This window comes from Laccaria bicolor, genomic scaffold (assembly GCF_000143565.1).
Source record: "Laccaria bicolor S238N-H82 LACBIscaffold_24 genomic scaffold, whole genome shotgun sequence".
Taxonomy (NCBI): domain Eukaryota; kingdom Fungi; phylum Basidiomycota; class Agaricomycetes; order Agaricales; family Hydnangiaceae; genus Laccaria; species Laccaria bicolor.
Window position 1 is genome coordinate 63,907 of NW_001889895.1, and position 17,549 is coordinate 81,455.

The 17,549-nt window shown below is 47.8% G+C and overlaps 8 protein-coding genes across 8 annotated transcripts; 3 read left to right on the plus strand and 5 right to left on the minus strand.

The window, feature by feature from the left end:
* Nucleotides 1–648: 648 nt before the first annotated feature.
* LACBIDRAFT_329866 (uncharacterized protein) lies at nucleotides 649–1,474 on the minus strand (the record flags this gene model as incomplete). Its single annotated transcript, XM_001884138.1, has 5 exons — nucleotides 649–696; nucleotides 745–892; nucleotides 960–1,312; nucleotides 1,361–1,415; nucleotides 1,440–1,474. The coding sequence occupies 5 exons, from the start codon at nucleotides 1,472–1,474 to the stop codon at nucleotides 649–651; spliced, it is 639 nt and encodes a 212-aa protein (XP_001884173.1).
* A 356-nt stretch (nucleotides 1,475–1,830) lies between these two features.
* On the plus strand, nucleotides 1,831–4,440 carry LACBIDRAFT_329867 (uncharacterized protein; the record flags this gene model as incomplete). The annotated part of the gene is made up of 8 exons (XM_001884051.1): nucleotides 1,831–2,030; nucleotides 2,151–2,472; nucleotides 2,529–2,870; nucleotides 2,970–3,278; nucleotides 3,516–3,632; nucleotides 3,739–4,015; nucleotides 4,083–4,367; nucleotides 4,388–4,440. The coding sequence occupies 8 exons, from the start codon at nucleotides 1,831–1,833 to the stop codon at nucleotides 4,438–4,440; spliced, it is 1,905 nt and encodes a 634-aa protein (XP_001884086.1).
* Nucleotides 4,441–4,852: 412 nt separating this feature from the next.
* On the minus strand, nucleotides 4,853–5,432 carry LACBIDRAFT_329868 (uncharacterized protein; the record flags this gene model as incomplete). The annotated part of the gene is made up of 3 exons (XM_001884139.1): nucleotides 4,853–4,900; nucleotides 4,949–5,096; nucleotides 5,161–5,432. The coding sequence occupies 3 exons, from the start codon at nucleotides 5,430–5,432 to the stop codon at nucleotides 4,853–4,855; spliced, it is 468 nt and encodes a 155-aa protein (XP_001884174.1).
* Nucleotides 5,433–6,497: 1,065 nt separating this feature from the next.
* Nucleotides 6,498–8,988, minus strand: LACBIDRAFT_329869 (uncharacterized protein; the record flags this gene model as incomplete). The annotated part of the gene is made up of 11 exons (XM_001884140.1): nucleotides 6,498–6,726; nucleotides 6,796–6,865; nucleotides 6,928–7,191; nucleotides 7,250–7,460; nucleotides 7,513–7,718; nucleotides 7,773–7,890; nucleotides 7,955–8,165; nucleotides 8,224–8,293; nucleotides 8,353–8,434; nucleotides 8,490–8,916; nucleotides 8,978–8,988. The coding sequence occupies 11 exons, from the start codon at nucleotides 8,986–8,988 to the stop codon at nucleotides 6,498–6,500; spliced, it is 1,899 nt and encodes a 632-aa protein (XP_001884175.1).
* A 339-nt stretch (nucleotides 8,989–9,327) lies between these two features.
* Nucleotides 9,328–10,962, plus strand: LACBIDRAFT_329870 (uncharacterized protein; the record flags this gene model as incomplete). The annotated part of the gene is made up of 7 exons (XM_001884052.1): nucleotides 9,328–9,370; nucleotides 9,427–9,535; nucleotides 9,593–9,772; nucleotides 9,814–10,136; nucleotides 10,191–10,263; nucleotides 10,289–10,507; nucleotides 10,575–10,962. 7 exons carry the CDS (start codon nucleotides 9,328–9,330, stop codon nucleotides 10,960–10,962), a joined length of 1,335 nt encoding a protein of 444 aa, XP_001884087.1.
* A 1,505-nt stretch (nucleotides 10,963–12,467) lies between these two features.
* LACBIDRAFT_303452 (dienelactone hydrolase endo-1,3,1,4-beta-D-glucanase) lies at nucleotides 12,468–13,581 on the minus strand (the record flags this gene model as incomplete). The annotated part of the gene is made up of 7 exons (XM_001884141.1): nucleotides 12,468–12,722; nucleotides 12,791–12,882; nucleotides 12,932–13,064; nucleotides 13,122–13,181; nucleotides 13,258–13,415; nucleotides 13,475–13,501; nucleotides 13,554–13,581. The coding sequence occupies 7 exons, from the start codon at nucleotides 13,579–13,581 to the stop codon at nucleotides 12,468–12,470; spliced, it is 753 nt and encodes a 250-aa protein (XP_001884176.1).
* Nucleotides 13,582–13,948: 367 nt separating this feature from the next.
* LACBIDRAFT_303453 (uncharacterized protein) lies at nucleotides 13,949–14,186 on the minus strand (the record flags this gene model as incomplete). Its single annotated transcript, XM_001884142.1, has 2 exons — nucleotides 13,949–13,978; nucleotides 14,031–14,186. 2 exons carry the CDS (start codon nucleotides 14,184–14,186, stop codon nucleotides 13,949–13,951), a joined length of 186 nt encoding a protein of 61 aa, XP_001884177.1.
* A 390-nt stretch (nucleotides 14,187–14,576) lies between these two features.
* Nucleotides 14,577–15,519, plus strand: LACBIDRAFT_153942 (uncharacterized protein; the record flags this gene model as incomplete). Its single annotated transcript, XM_001884053.1, has 6 exons — nucleotides 14,577–14,678; nucleotides 14,743–14,836; nucleotides 14,909–14,967; nucleotides 15,031–15,127; nucleotides 15,187–15,267; nucleotides 15,359–15,519. Coding segments are annotated over 6 exons (594 nt in total), but the record flags the coding sequence as incomplete, so codon positions are not given.
* Nucleotides 15,520–17,549: the final 2,030 nt, after the last annotated feature.

Here is a 17,549-nt window from a genome sequence, read left to right on the forward strand (position 1 = left end):
CCAACCCACGTTCTTATCATAGCACAGGCAGCTGCCAGATCAATCCCGCTTGTAATCCTAGCTGCACTCCATACCTTCCATACCTTGACCCACCTCCGGTCCCCAATAAGAGAAATTCACGGTGTGCCACCTCACCTCAGGCACAATTGTTTCATTTTGGTCTTCGTGGTTCGTCCCCTGCCCACTCCCAACGCCCTCCACAAATTGACATTTTGCCATATCCTTTCATACCCGTCAATTTCCCTTCCCCCCGCACATAAATGCCCGAGGCGTCTTGACATCTCTACCCTCCCCCTGACAAACACACAAACTTCCCATCCTATGACGTGCTCGATTTTTGGATAAAGCAAAGGGGAGGGTAAATTTTGCGAGGAAGGATCGAAACCGGGGTATCTATCGAGACATCAAAGCACACTCGGACCTCGAAGGACATGGATGGGACCACGCATCGTGGGATATTGGAAAGACACCGATTCCACAATATTCATACAACTATAACATTTAACTCGTCTAAGCTACTCAAAAAAAGCGGTAGAACACCCTGACTTCGCAAAAAGTGCAGAAGTCAGAACAACCTCCAAGTGGGAATGCATATGTACCAGAAAATCGAAAGCAGGAGGAAAGCAGGTATCTATTCAGTTCGGGCCGTCACTTCCACGAACGATAGTGGTTCTTCAGAATTTTTGCGCGGTTTATCTGTTCATCATGTAAAACCGCGGAGAGCAACGGCTAGGAAGAACATACCTCCAGGTCCCTTTCTAGGGCGTCAACATCCCGAATGCACTCATTAATTTTGAATGAGAGACCCTCCCAAACGGCCTTTACCTCCTGAAGAATTCCGCCGGACTTAATAAGCGTCCTTTCGTAGAGCTCATAGGTCATGTAGCGGATTCTAAAGGGCGTAGTACGTTGTGGCCATAGTAAGGACGTTATTCCATGAAACAATGTCAACAACTCACCTTCCTATGTCCTTCGTGAATTGATTAGTGAAACTTGCATCCGATTGACGCATGATTCCACTATCGACGGCGTCCTGCAATTTTTCCTCCAAGGATGAGAGCCGAAGTTGAAGCGTTTTCATGAGGGTTCGTGGGCGCACGGCATGCACGCATATAAGAAAACCGAGGAAGATGGCTCCAACCCGCACTAGGTCTTGCGGGATAAGGGACAGAATGATCATCCATGCTGCTGAGATGATTGCTTGGTGATACTCTTGAAGGGTTGAAAACATCGATTCAGTAAGGTGTGGGGAGAAAGTTTTGGAGTAGTCGTTGATTTCACGCTTGCCGTAGGCGTTGGCGCCTGGTGAGGGCTGGTGATGGATGGGGTATGTGTTTCGGGATCAAGATTGGCGCCGCACCAAGCAACCGGTTTGTCTGAGTCCCAGTACTACCGTAAGTATCTGCGCCGCGGCACTGCAGATGAAGAAAATAGCTTACCTCGTAAATTTGTTGAAGCCCTGAAGAGTGGACATGATATCTATCCATTCGAGACTTATTATGCAAAGATTGAAGGGCATCTGTAATCCCAGGCAGAATTCTCTGTCTATTGTTGCCTCTGTGTGTTCGTTGACGTTGAGGTGGTGTGACGCAAGAATAGACAACGGGGTGGTGAGATGAAAGTCGGCCCTTTACAGCCGCAAGGTAGTCTCGATACCAGCCGTTATGGATATGTACACTATTGGGGTGTAATTATATACCGGTACCATACCGGTACCATAACGTCAGTACGTGACAGAACTTTTTGAATCCGACATCACCTCAAAGAGGAAATTTACGACACGTGCGTTTATGATCGAGGTGCGTCCATTTAACCACCTCTCCAATTGCTATGAGCGGAAGCAAGCGCGCTCACGACGAGAACATACCAGTTACTCCACAGAACCAATCTTTTACGTTTGTCGATGGCTTTGCACCCAAAAAACCGCGTCTTTCTGCAAAGAACGCCCGCCCGTTTACCTCTCAAGAAATACAAAACATTCAACGAGATCGCGAAGCCCAACGGCTAACGCAAGCGAGGGAGAAGGAAGAGTTGGTGGCTAGGAAGAAGGAGGAGCTTGATGTTGAGCAGCTGAGAGTGGTTTGGCAGAGTATCTGAGGTGCAGGTTTCAAATCCTTGCATGACTACCTACACACCCTCTTCCATACCAGAGACCCCGTCCTTTCCGTTCAAGTCTCATGGATGCTCTCGTATCACGGATCCGAACTCCTCGACTCTATTCACGCGTGCCATCCAGATATGGCCATCGATTGGGCTCTGAGTACTACCGCTGAACGTATCGAAGCCGAGTGGAAGGTCCTCGTTAGGGAGTTCCAACCTGGCCAGGGTGTTCCGATTACGGACATTCTCGCGAGGTTCTCACTGCAGCGGGTTCTTGCACAGACGCAGCTGCTTGCCCCGACACTATATGACCTTCTACAGCGGGTCAGTGGATCACACGAGTCCACTTCAATCCATAAGGACCGCAACCTGGTGAGTTCTCTTTAAAGGATCGATTTATATGAACCTTTATTAACTTATAAGTGTAGACAGTGGCCACCACAATCTGCATGCTCGTCAAGTCACGCAATGACCATGCCCCCGAGTTCCAAACGACGACGTGCATGTATTTTCTCGCATGCGGCGCGTCACGGTCACTTTTCGATGTTCTCAACCACGCCGGTCTCACCCTTTCCTATACGCAGGCTGTTGCTAAACTCAAGCAGCTCGGGGCAGAGCGTCTTGAGGAAATGCACGCCGTTTCACGAACCCAGGCTGTGATGATTATCTGGGATAATCTGAACATTGCCTTCAATGTGACGGAACAACATCATGATTCGAAGGCACATTTTGACAACGGGACGACAGCCACCCTCATCCCCCTTTTCGGGGTTGAGTTCGGTGGACTACCACTTGACCTGTTGCCTCGTCGCAACAACCGCCTGCCGCTGTTGTCCTTTTGACCAGCAGATCTTCTTCCATCTTTGGAGGAAGTGCGGCGTGTCGAGGATGGCCAGCTTTGGCATATTCAAGACATCCTCTACGATGCCTTCCCCGATCTTCGTGACCGTTTTCGGCATGGGACCGAAGCGGCACCCTCAGTCTATCAGATTCCGCTGCACAAGACGAAGCAGTATCCCTTGCCTGCGATGCACATTGACGAGTCAAGTTTGGATGGAACGCTAGAGGTTCTCGACACCATCGTTACGCGCCACTTGAAGTTCACTGCGGAAGACCTCCAGAAGCACGGCATACTCATTTGTGCCGGAGATCAGCTCTCTAAGCTCCTCGTTGACAAGGTAAATCTTTCACTGATGCGTGGTGAATGAAACTAAACTTTCTTGTGGTCCGGTAGCTGCGGCACGCCGAGATGACTTAGACCTCCTCGAGAACGTGAGTTGATACACAAAAGGTCAAGATGGAGTGTTTCACATGAAGATGGCGGGTGACCGTATGGTTACCAATGAACACTGGGGAAAACCAAATAGCAAATCACCTTGGTCGCTTTGGAAGGTGAATACGCTGCTTGGACGTAGGGCTATGGTTGGAGGCTGGACAGCAAAAACCCTCCCCCTTTTTCAGCCCTCTTGGGAACTTATAATCAAGATGGCGTTGCCCTCCAACATCCTAGATGGTTTCCGGATCTACTGTGGGTATGCAACACTTGAAGAGTGGGTCTCAAAAGTTCGGAGTACTGTAGAGGTTCGCGACATTGCGCGAAAAGTATTAGTAGAACTTTGCTCGGCACGTCGCGTTCAGCGCTTGCGCCGACTCCCACCAAAAAAGCGCGACGTGCCACTCGAGAACATATGCCTCTTCAACCGCGATGCACTTCTTTTCCGGCAACTCAAATACGCAGTCAAACGTGGTGATGTTGGTGCGATTCTTGACATTTGCACACACCGGTTGTGCAATCTATTCACCTCACTCCCATCTTCCCAGTTCGGTCCGAAAGAACCAAGTTTGATCAAATTTCAGGCGTTTACCGATGGGAAATGGTTGGATGCAAAGTCCGGCGACAAGATTGTCGTTACGAGTACGCGTTTCTCGCATCATCACCTCGTGCAGGAAGATTCAGACGACCCTCCCACTCTCGCTGTCAGACCCCGCTACCAATGAGGAACTTGAAAGGATCCCCGATATGGGCCTATCTGAAACAAAAGAGGCTATCGACGCCGCAGCTAAGGCATTTACAACGTGGAAAGACCACCGCGAAGGTCGGTCCATGGCTGTCAAGGGGAAGATTCAGACGACCCTCCTACTCTCGCTGTCAGACCCTGCTACCAATGAGGAACTTGGAACAATTCCCGATATGGGCCTATCTGAAACAAAAGAGGCTATCGACGCCGCAGCCAAGGCATTTACAACGTGGAAAGACCATCGCGAAGGTCGGTCCATGGCTGTCAAGGGGAAGATTCAGATGACCCTCCCACTCTCGCTGTCAGACCCCGCTACCAATAAGGAACTTGGAACGATTCCCGATATGGGCTATCTGAAACAAAAGAGGCTATCGACGCCGCAGCTAAGGCATTTACAACGTGGGAAGACGATCTCACACACCTGTGTAAAATTAAAGGAATCGTGCCACCGGGATTCTCCACGAATGAGAGGCAGGCGCTTTCTGCCGCCGACAGGGCGTACATACCGCTCTTCCGACCATCTGGTTTGCGATGTCGTTGGCGACAGAGCGTTCTGTCTATGCGAAAAATGCACAAATTAGAACAATCTCCAAGTGGGAATACATATGATTACAATCTAGCAAGCACCAGAAGACCGGAAGCAGGCGGAAAGTGCAGACAACATAGCGATGGGAAGGGGTCGAGCAGGACAGTGATAGATCATGAAAGGTATGGTATGTATTTAGTTCAGTCCGTCACTTCCACGAGTAATAGCGGTTCTTTAGGATTTTTGCACGGTTTATCTGTGTATCATGTCAAACCGGGGAGGGCAACGGCTCGGAAGAACATACTTCGAGGTCCCTTTCTAGGGCATCAACATCGCGAATGCACTCGTTAATCTCGAGTGAGAGACCCTCCCAAACGGCCTTCATCTCCTGAAAAATTCCGCCAGACGTCATGAGCGTCCTCTCATAGAGCTCAAAAGTCATGTAGCGGATTCTAAAGAGCGTGTATTGTGGATAGAGTAAGCAATTTATTTCATGAAACGATGTCAACAACTTACCTTCTTATGTCCCTGGTAAATTGATTAGTAAAAGTTGTATCCGATTGACGCATGATTCCACTATCGACGGCGTCCTGTAACTTTTCCTCCAAGGATGACAGTCGAAGTTGAATTGTTTTCATGAGGGTTCGTGGGCGCATAGCGTGCAGACATATAAGAACACCGAGGAGGACGGCTCCAGCCCGCACTAGGTCTTGCGGGATGAGGGATAGAATGATCATCCACGCTGCTGAGATGATTGCTTGGTGATACTCTTGAAGGGTCGAAAACATTTACTCGTAATAGGATGGGGGAATCAAGCTTTGGAGAGTTTTGGAGTAGCCTCCTTTTTAACGACCCTTTTATCACCTCATTCATGACTTTCAGGGCACTACTTATCTAGCGCCTTCGGAGAGGATTTTGTTTGGCTAGAGTTGGCCCTTCTCACAGATCATCCGAAAGGCTAAATGTAATATTTGACCTTTTGTTTGTTGAAGGTTCAACGTTACAATTTCCAGCCTACATAGAAATTTTTTAAAAGTCTGCTTTGCATGCTCCCTGAAGTTTTGGTATTTTTTGGTGGATGAGTTGTACTACGTCGGGCCAACCTCAGATGCTACAGTAGCTAGGATTGGCGTTGCAACCCAATCAAATTCTGAGGGCATGTTCGGTTGAATGCGCCAGACCGAATTTGGAGATGGGATCAGGTCTTCAACCTACAAGACTCGGACGTTAGAAGAGGTATCGAAGTTAGTCACCCCAGCGTTAAAAATCGAGGGGCCTCCTAAACGTCGACGAAGTAATGGGAGCGTGAGGGACCAGCGATAGAGGCTGAAAAATCATCCTCACTGGAAAGCGTTGTCGATGAAGCTTGAGGCGTACGGTAGGCGGGAGCGCCGCGGTTCAATTTCGATTTCATGCCGTAGACCTAACCCTAGGTCAGTCTCATCGAGGCCACGCAACACAACCATAATCCATTTATCTTTTGGATAATGCACTTAGAGACACCACGCCTGCACAAGTACACCCATCGAGTTCAAGTCTATCCCAAAAGATTTGACTATTTGGGCATGCAAGATCAACAAAGTATGGGGGATGTTCACGATTAATGAGAGTGGTAATGTCTGAGAAGCAACAAAGGTAACTGTCAAGAGATAGATGTGCGACAAAAGTATTTGTGTTGGCTAAAGTAGAGAGTGAGTACTAGGCGAAAGGCAAAAAATTATCGGATATGATTTAAAAGGAGATATAAATTTTACGGAAAGAACGGCAAAGGGAAAGAGAGAGAGAAAGGGGAAGAAAACTAGGCCCGGGAACATGGGGGAGTAGACGTCGACACACAACACAAGGGCAAGGGACTAGAAAGGCTGTGCCTCATCGTCCACTGGACCAGCTCTCTTATTTCCGTTATCTTCTAGTTCCTCTTCTTCCTCACCCGACAAGGAAGATGAACACTCTGAGCCAGAGTCACCGGCTGCTTGAGGAACTTGCCTGTGCAGTCCCAAGCCCTGACAAATTGAGCCGCATCGGTGGTCATCCAGGAAGGAAGCAATTCCATCAGGACCGAAATCGCCAATACCGGTATCACTGATGAATCACGATTTGAGTAATAATCAGTAATCGCAATGTCTCATTGAAGAATGAATAAAGGCTTACCCTGCTGGACTGTGGGTCATAACATCGAATAGGACCATTGTGTCCTTCCCTTTCACGTTGGTCGTAGTTCCTTCACGAAACGTGCATTAGAACTGGTACAGAAATACAACGATGTGAGAGGAACATTAATACCTTGAATATCAGCAAAGACCCTGGTCGCCTTGCTCTTCAGATAGACAAAATGTGCGAACGCAGCAATTGTGAGACTTTGGAGGTCCTTACGGTTCATCTGATGGCTCAGTGTACCGCTAAATTTAGTGACTGTTGATGGTCTCTTGGGTTCGACCAACCAGTAGACCTTATTGAGGGAAGAAGGTCCCTCACGCAAGCCAGAAGCGAAGGAACTTTCCGATGAATCTGTTTCTTCGCCAACGAAGGCAGAGGAGAATTGAATAGCTAATCTATAAGTCAAACCCAGAATACTTAGAGCGTGCAGGACAAAAAAAATATGCACCTTTATCGACACTAACTTTTGCTTGAGTGGAACAGAGAGTGTAAAACTCCTTTAAAAACCATTGGCCTTCGGCTAGCCTGTGGGCCTCATTCTCAATTGCCTCTTTCTGCACATCAGGATCAACCGCTCCAAGCTGGTCATCATCCATGTCTGATGACGTTACACGGAAGAAGCGTTTGGCCACCAGCTGTGAACCATCTTCGAGATGAAGCTAGCAGATAATCAAGTTAGAAGAAACTGGGGGTGAAAAAAAACAAGCTTACATCAAAAGCTAACTTCATTGCTCCTCGCGCAAAAGGCGTGCTTTTCAACAGGCCAGAAACAGTCTTATGAACATCGAGAATTTCGGAGGATCCAGCTACAACATCTGCAAAGCATACAAATTTGCGAAGTGTAACATAGTCAGCATTTTGTGCGCTTTGCCGGGAAGCCGAGGCACGAGCATTGGGACTGAACAAGGACGCCATTGCTAAATAATAACGTGAGATAATTCATTTGATAGAAAAAAGCACGATTAACTTACATTCCATCCCGGATGACATCCTGGGTTGCTTTGAAGCCTTTGATGAAGGAATTGACGCTACTGAATCGTTGCGCCCTCTCTTCTTCTTAGCCGCATCTGGGTTGACGCGAGTATTCCACTGATTGAATTAGGTCAGCTTACCTCTCGAAAAAAAGAGGCATTTCGGAGGCATTGCAACTTACAGCCTTCCAGTCAATATACATGTCAAAGAAAATCATTGGTCCCTTCTGTTTCTTCACGTTACTCTTGAAAAAGGTGGGTATTTGATCGACCTTGAGAGCGGCATTTGATTCCGATGGTGTGTTGTAATGATTATAAAATTCTTGAGCAGTCAACGCTGCTGTGTGGGGGTCAAGAGTGCGATTACCACTCCATCGAAAGGATACCTCTTCCCTGGAATAGATAGTGAGTAGATTTGAGTCTCTACTCAACCAGATTGAAGTTTACGTACGGCAGTAAGGGATGCTTTCTAGATTTTACCCATTCAATATTAATCGTTTCGACAATCTCAGCCTTAATGTCTGTAATTATTATGGCGTGAGGAGATTTTAGATAAGGGCAAAAAGTTCCGAAGCAATACCTGGCATGAAGCGCGACATGGCGTATTTCTTAACTTGACCACCAAGGTCACCATCAATTTTGCCATTGTGGTTGCTTCGGGCCTGGAGTAGTAATTACTATTGAATGAGAACGCTAAAAGGAAACAATGATTCTGACCTGCCATCCGACAATGAGCTTTGCCTCCCCCGGTTCACCCCCTCCGTGTTCGTGGTGGAGAAGTGATCCCGTTGTATTGCCTGTACCGAACTCTACCCCAGTTCGATTCTGCCTACCCTGGATTCTCCCGCGCAGCGCTGCGACACGCATTTGGGCCTGTTCGTTGAGGGATACAGGCTGACCAGGACGACGTTGGCTGGATGCTGGCTGGTTTACAACAGATGACGGCCCCAAGGGACCGGAAACCTGAGATTCTGTCAATGACATGTGAGTATTGTCACCATTCGAAGACAATCCAAAGGGTAATACCTTGCTGAGAAGACCCTTTCTCCACGCAGGCAGCAGACCCACAGGTTTGAGCTTGTCCAGGCTGCGCGAAAGACATGTTGCGCCTTGTGATGCCACACTGGAGGCATTGCTGCCATTTCTGGTCAAATTTGTGGGTTAATACTCATTGAAAGGATGAAAGAGTGTTTTGCTGGTCTTACCCGAAGCTCATTGTAATCTGGAGAACCTAGTTCGTGCAGCGCCAGTTTCATGCACTTCGAACAATCACCTTCAGCTTGACGAAGAGGAAAGGTAAGTCCACATCCATCACAAGGGAGTGGCGCTATATCTTCTAGTGGTTGGCACTCCGTAGACATAGTGGTGTGAACGTGGAACGATGGAAGGCAAAAAAAGAAAAGGGTGTGACGAGGCAAAATTGGAGGGTGAAACTCAAACGAGTTCTGCACTTCAGGGAAGAGAAATGTAAGCATCGATCAAATCACAAATTAATGTTCGTGTCATACGTTTCTTCCCTCAAATTCATTGCCTCTCCGGATTATACGCAACTATAATGGTTAATAAAACTGGTGTCAATGGTGCCGGTAAAAAGATCTGTGAGCCAAAGTCTTCAATTTCACCAAGTTCAACATACTGAGCTTCAAATTTGAAGACCCACCAGATGATGTCTTCAAAAACGCGCTGTTGACATACTCCAGACACACTCTCTCGCAGGACCAAAAGTTGGCACGTCTACAAGTAGATCACCACCTTAGCATTGGGTAAGTCCACTAGCAGTGGATCGAGGGGCATTGTTGTTGACAGGCATTGCTATATAGAAAGACCAAGTTGAACGAACTTGAACGCCGATTCAACATTCCATCCGTTCGCAGGAATCGACTAGGAGCAGAAGAAGTCGTTCAGCTTGTTGTTGATGAGGTTGAAAAGGACGTGACACAGAATAATGGCCCGAATTACTTCAAGGCGAAGCTCAAAGACAAAGACATCAAAGTCCCTCGGTGAGTACCCCTTGAATAGATTCTTTTCAGGTCATTTAAAGTTGTATGCCCCCTGGAAGAGACACCGTTAGGAAGATTATGCGGGAACATTTTCCAGATGGTGCAGAGAAACGATTTCCAGGAAAAAAGAAGTTTAAAGTAAACCGACAGCCACTCTCCGCCCTTGGTCCATATCACGAAATATCAGGAGACGGTCATGAGAAAATTGGTGCCCTGGCATTGCAGATGGGAGGTTTAGGCTTTCCGATATATGCATACCGAGACAAATGGACAGGGCAACTACCACAAATAGATGTTGTTCCTGACAGTCGTTCTCCTGGAGCCGTAGGCCACCTCTATCTCGATTTGCTAGAGAAACTGGGAGGTTAGTTCGATTTTTTCGATTGGAAAGAAAAGAGTTCAGACTCGACATCTTCAGGAATGCCAATGCAATTGGACCTTGATAAGGGGTCCGAAATCGGCTGGCAGGTTGCGTTTCAAGTTGCTCTTCGGTGCGTTGTGATATTGGTTCCGAAGCAAGAAGTCAAGTGATGGATTGTTTGTCTTCAGCGAGGCCTTTGCCCCTCAAATCGATCCTGACGTGTATCGCAGCGTAGCGCTTCTGAAAAGTGTTCACAACATTATCATCGAGGCATTGTGGCGGTGGCTTCGTGAGAAAGCGGGTTACAATTTGCGAGAAGTCATTCTACAAGGCAAAACTGACCGTCTGATCAATCCTGAGGTCAATTATCACCGGTATGTTTAATCGTTTGAGCGTTCTTGAACTTCAGCTTCAATCATTTGATCGCTGACATTGTTTTAGGCATTTGTTTTACTGGATTTTTGTTCCGCTCGTTCAAAGTGCCCTTGACGAGTTCCGTGTCTATTGGAATCAGCGCACTGTCCGGTGGCAGTCTGGCAAAGACATGCCATCTGGACACGTCCCTGATGACGCCGCTGCTCATCCTCAGTTTTATGGTGGAATTGACTGCCTCATCCGCTTACCAAAGGATGTCATTTCTGACCTTCGACAATATCTGGCTGATGAAGCAGGGCCCAGAGAGGAATTCCGGCGGTTTTATCCTGAAGATTTTGTGCCTGTTGCCGAGGAGGTATACCTATCTGTTGGCCGCCCAGAGTTATCGCTTCTTACTGCCTGGAGGGTTTTCAGTAAGATGTCTGACGTTATAGAAACAAATTCTTTGTATTAGTATTCCCTGGCCTTGATAGCCATTAAACAGGCTGCAAAAGGTGGATATTACATGTCAGCCATCAAATATGTGTAGGATAAAGGAAGATATAATGTATAAAAGATGTATGAAGTGGTTCTATGGAAAGTTGGTCAGTCAATGAGGCGGGGTAGATGGGCGTGCGGTCCAAGACGTCGTTGATCACTATCGATCAATCGATCACTGTTTACCTAGGGTTAGGTCTGGGCCCAGACCTAAAGCTTATGAAATCGAAATTGAACCGCGGCGCTCCCGCCTACTGTAGAGGCGTCTGAGGAATGATATATAAGTATGCTGTCTGAAGTTTCGAAGGAGCATTCAATACCAAGAACGTGACATCTGTGGCATTTGATGTTGGCTCGAGGAGATATGATATCGCCCAAGAGCTCGCATCGAGTTGACTCTTTTATGGCGCCGACAGGACGCACAAGCTTGGCTCGATTTGTTCCTTTTAGCTTGTCCAGCCCGGAACTGGAAATGCTATGCACAGGTGACACTTTTTGATCACCTACGGGATTTCTAAATTCTGGGGCACTCAACATTCTGAAGCTTACTCATGTTACACAGACCCTGCGCTGTAAATTACCTGTGAAGCGCAGCAGGTGATGCATTCAGGGAAGAAAGTTGCTTCCTCAAGCTATTTCTTTCATCACTCTCATACTTTATCTCCTCGTACAGCCTTTCCACAAGCAGGGTCGTTATCACCTATCAAGAGTCCCAGAACGTTCTAAACAGGATTTGCGGATTTTTGACCTTGTGGTTGTTATAGCTTCAACGTTACAACTTAGAAAATTTAGAGGAGCCTGAAGTCAGCTCAACGTAGTCTTGCATGTTCCTCAAGTTTTGAGATTTTTTGGTGCATATCTTCTGGTCTCCAAGCTTTGCCAACGTGAGGAAGCCGAAGGAAACACTTCAACGTTGCCTGTGGGATGTGGCATTACTTATGGTCATTATAAGGAAATAATGGAGAGGAGCCAAATAGGCACACACGGCCCACGAAAGCGCTTAAAATCTGCCCATCTCAAGCCCATCTTTCTCAGGAAATCTCCAGTCAATATGGGCCACAATTCGCTACGATCTGAATTGAATCTAAAGGAGAAAACGCTCAATGGTCCCACATCAATGGTGGAAAAACACTCCCAGAACTCACCAAATGAATGGTCAAACATAAGTAATTCAATTTTGGAAAGACAACCTCCCCAATTTCCTTCTAACAACCTTGAGTAGACAAGTGCTAAGCGACGCCTAGGTCTACTGCGTCGTGTTCATTTTACGTTCGTCGATGTCGGGCGCCTGGGGTGAATTATTCCTCTCACATACGTGGTTCAGGAGCTTTCATGTCGCGTATAGCATCGCCCTTAACGCGAGTCGCAGTAATCAAATTTAGCCATTAACATCATTCAGTTTAAATTCTTTATCACAAAGCTCACAACAGATCATCCTCCAACAAACCCCGCTCAATCCACTTCTCCCTAGCTAGTGAGTCCTCAAAGCTCCTCAATAAACCAAGCAACAGCACTCTCAAACGCTCCCTCCTTCGCCTTCTTCACAACCGGATTCGTCATATCCCCTCTAACAGCAAACCCATGCTCCGCGCCTTCAAAGTACTCCCTCTTATACCCCGGCGCAAACTTTCCCTCTCCGAAAATCTCGTCGGCTTTAGCGGATGCGGACAATGGGAAGCGCACGTCGTTGGTGCAGGAGTTGATGAGGAGCGGGGAGGTGGATGTGTTGAAGTATTTCTGGGGGGGGGGGATTTTAGAAATAGTCGATTAGGATACTGTAAGTGGAATTGAAAAAAAAAGCGCACCTCGAGATCGGCGGGTATTTCGAGTAAGGAGGGGTGCGATACGACAGAGGCGCTGATGATATTCTCAAACGCGAGGTCGAAGACATATCGTCCTAACACCCATCATCATCATCATTCTTCCGGATCGCAAGGAAGACGTACCGCCAAAGCAATACCCAGTCGCCCCGAAGGTAGTGACACCTTCCTTCTTGAGTGCGTCGATGACTTTGTCGAGGGTAGGCCGGGTATGCGCTTGTGTGTGGTTCGAGCGCCATTTCTCGAAATCGAATGATATCTGTTTTCTTTCTCGTCAGTACAAGGGTTTTTATAAAAAGAGGGAAAGGGGACACACCCCGGAAGTCATAACGTCAGCGGGGATAGGGTCGCCGTTCAAATAGTCTGGCACAACAGTCTTCACGTAACGCAATCGTTATAGAGGAAGAGTTAAGTTAGTACGCACAGCTGAAAGAGCACGGGGAGAGACGAACCTTAAACCCGTTAATCGCAAAATCATCAGCGAGCAACTGGGCATTGACAAGTTGCGGACCAAACACGTCCGTGAGGAAGAGAACGACTTTGTCTTTGGGATAGTCGATGGTGGGTGTTGCGACGTAGGAGTTTACGCCGCCTATGAGTTCCCATTTACCTGAATAGGGATGAAAATTGGAATGAGGAGATATATGATACTGGGAGAGAGAGGCGTACCCTGTGGAGTTCCTTCGTGGGTGACGCCTGGTATATACGATGCTTAGGGATGGGAGACAAGGGGAAGCTGAGGACGCGCCTTTCATGCAGTTCTTGCAGAAACTCATGATGGTGGGGGTTCTCAAGCTTGTTATGCACTCGCCAATCAACTTGAACTAGGCTTATATACACCTTCCCTCTCCTTTTCCTAATTTTAGTACTTCTGAGAGTCACGAGTGTGGCAGAAATCAGATCACTCACCAGCACCACAATGAAATCCGAAATTGCGTACAATCCCGGCACGATCGATAGTACAATGTGTGCCTGTACTCATCTCATTTGAGTGCACGCCAGGAAAGATATCCGAAGGAAGGGCAAGCGTGTTGTGAAGTCATGCTGACGGCCTGTCCGGGTGAACAAGCGAAGTGGCAGTCTTATCTGATACTAATTGTCCCGCCAGTGCAGAGGACCGTCGTCTTGTCCTCTGAGTAGTAACTAGTAGAGGCTGGTGACGCTGGTTACCCTCTAAAATTTTTGTATGTCAAGTTTTCAAGACCAGGACTCGAAAAAGGCTCACCTTGGGAGGGTTCGTTCGTGGATCTTGCACCACAGCTGGTAGATTGGGTAGACCTGGGAAGGCTGAGGACGTTTGATACAAATCCCCAGCGACCTTGACATGAACTGAGTGTCGTCCCTTGGTGGAGGCTACTAGCCTAAAGGCTGTCAACTCCATATCAACGTCGGTGAACCGTTCGGAACGAAATATTTATTTGGTTGAACACAAGCTCTCCTCCGCGTTGGAACTCTAGCACCTCTCCTTGATGGTACCATAGGGTCATAATGACTCGGTCTTACACTCCCCATGTCATCATCGTTATTTGCAATCTCCGCAAACCGTCGAACTATAATACGAACAATTCTCAAGTTATCACACCCTCATACTCATAACCTTCAAGTTAACCTTCACCAAACCCTCATCATATCCCGCCCAATGGCCTCCTCCTCCGACAACAAACCTCCCCGCGTACGCACAAAACGCACAAATAACCAAAACCCCAAACCCAAGCAACCCCACCACCACCAAACATCAAGCAAACTCCGTGGGCTCGAGAAAGATTCTCCAGAAGTCCGGGTATCAAAGACACTATCGTACCTCCTCCGCCATGGCGCACAGGGCGAAGGACTGCCGATGCGGAAGGATGGGTATGTAAAGGTCGCGGATCTGGTACGTCGTTTAAAAGCCTTTTTATCAGAGAGTGCGATGATGATGGGTGAACATATTGGATTAGCTGCAAAACCCGAAATTGAAAACTCAAGGCTTGGATTTAGACAAGATACGTGATATTGTGGGGAAGGATTCAAAGCAGCGATATGATCTGATATGTGAACCTGATACCACCACCACCACCAATGTTGCTGCTGCTTCGAATGCAGGCGCCTCTACGGAACCACCAGCGGATTCAACGGATCCCAACGTATGGTGGATACGAGCTCGTCAAGGACATTCTCTCAAGGTTCGTTCCACCTTTTCTCAAAGCACCAACCAAACTAATGCAGAAGGAAAATCATAATAATAGACAGTCGAGTTAGACCTCAAACCAATCTTATCAGCCACTGATATATCTACGGGTGTAGCCGTACACGGGACGACGTTGGCCGCTTGGGAATCTATCTGTACGTCCCGATCTCCCATAAAAAAAAGAAAAAGAGCAAAGAAGCTAACTTCGAAAAAGCCAAACAAGGTCTCTCAAAAATGAAACGAAACCACATCCACCTCGCACAAGGTTTGCCAGGGCATAACGGCGTAATAAGCGGTACGCTCTCCTGCCTCTCCCTCCCCTCTCCCTCTCTTCCTTTCCTCCCTTCACAACCAACTAATCCCACGATCCCACTTATTAAAAAAAGGAATGAGATCCTCCTCCCAAATATTCATCTACATAAACATCCAAGCCGCCCTCTCCTCCGGCATCCAATTCTTCTTCTCCGATAACGGCGTCGTACTCACAGCAGGCGACGATAAAGGCTTCCTGAAACCCGAGTTTTTCTTAAGAGTGGAAAATGCGAAGAGGCAGGCTTTGTCTGGGTGGGAGGGCTGTGGGCCTGTTAAAGTTGTTGACTCGGAGAGGGTGAGGCAAGGAGTGGTGAAGGGTGGGTACGAGACGCCCCCTGCCAGTCAGAAGGACGAGAAAATTGTTGAGGAGGGTATATCAAGATTGCAGGTCGGGTAACTTGCCATTCTGTTTCAATCAATTGCACATCTATGTATCTTACCCATGACGAATGACGAACATAAAATATCAAAAATGAGGACTAGAACGACCGAAGCGATATCTGCGGCTTCACAGCCTGCTGAGCCTGCGCTCCCTGCACACCGCCCACAGCTCTCCGAATCGACGTCTCCAACAACTCCCTCGTCGCAGGATCCAGCTTCCCAGCAGCCTCTTTGAACCCTGCAGGAGACGCCGTAGCATACGTAAGCAGCTGGGCCGTAGCCTGTGTGGATATCGACGCTTGTGTGCCCGTGCCATTGTTGACGAGGAGGAGGGAAATGGTGGGTACTAAGACACCGAGGACACGTGCACCTGCCGTTGTATGTACGAGTTTGAGAACAGAGGAAGAAGGAGAGGGAGAGAAAACACTCACGTAAATCTTCGGAAACAGTGTTGAAGAAGATGGAAAAGGCCTTCCAGATCTCCCCAATCGCAGCTGCTTGAGGCTCCGTTATCGACCCTTCATGCACTAGAGGTGCCATCTTGGCGATGAACTCGACCAGGGCGGGTATCAAAAGCCGCACACACTGCCGAAGGGTCGGGTTACCCGTTGACGCTGACGCGACGAGGGTTTTCGCGCAGTGGGCTGCAGTTAATGATGTCTGGAAGATCATGGTAAACAAAAAGGCGTGGTGGATGAATGAAGCTCACATCATCCACATCCAGCAACTTTTGAGATATCAAAAAGCAACAGTGCTCGACTGCAGATCTACCGAGTTTCACTGTGCTGGGGATGACAGTCAATACGAGGACTGCCGCCAAGAGGTTGTTCTTGATCTTTTTCGCAGAAATTGCACCACTTCGACCACTGTATGCGCATCATTGGTATATATGTTAGTTTTGGCACTCGAGAAGACGTACCGCATCTCATCAATGTGAAGCAAGCAAGCCGATAGAAGAGCATGAGCTAATCGATCATACCCTTCATTCACATTCGACCCAGGAGCAGTCGGCAAGTCTAGCAACGACTTTAATGCTGGAAGACTAGGCCCAACCAAGTCAATTTCGGATGATTCGTCCTTGAGTAGGTCTGGCCGAAAAATGAATGAGCGGTTTGTGAATAGCATGGCGGGTAGAACGTACCGCAGTACAGAAGGATGGCAACGCCTCTGACATCTTCACGTTGAGATGTATTGATCGAAGCCCCGATGGCTGTAAACGCGGACAGTGCGGATACAATCAATGAAATACGATCTACAACTTGTCCCTCTAACATCGAGGTGAACAAGACATGAGCCCAAAACCGGAGGTAAGCAAAAGGCACTCACGAATAATCCCCCCACGTGCAGTAGAGGTAGAGTGCTTTAGTATATGTGAACATATTCTCAAGCAATGGGCCCGAGGAGAGGTTGCAGAAAGCGCATCTGCTGACCTAAAATGATCTGAATTTCAACGCCAGATCTCTGGTAAAGAACAAAAGACGTACATATCCCCCGCACTATGAGATGCAGCAAATATAGCAATCACCTCAACCAAATGGACTTGAATATTGGCAGATTCCGTCATCGCCATACGATAGCACAGACTGATGAACTCTTCAAAGATGGCAGGTTCCATAATCGCTTTGCCCGAGTACTCTGGTCGCACCAGACATTTAAGAGCTTGAAGACCAGAAATAACATTGGTTTGTCGGGCCGACGTGCTTGAAGACGAGTCTGGAGACGAGGTAGCGAGTGCTTCGTATACCAAACCAAAAATCACGAAGAAAAACATCGCAGGTTCTTGGCGATCCGGGGAGGGGGTTATCGCGGTTTCGACTTTGGTTAGCTCTCTACCATCCATCGCTGCGAGAACGTGAGGGTCTCCTGCTTGCATTGCTGTAGCCA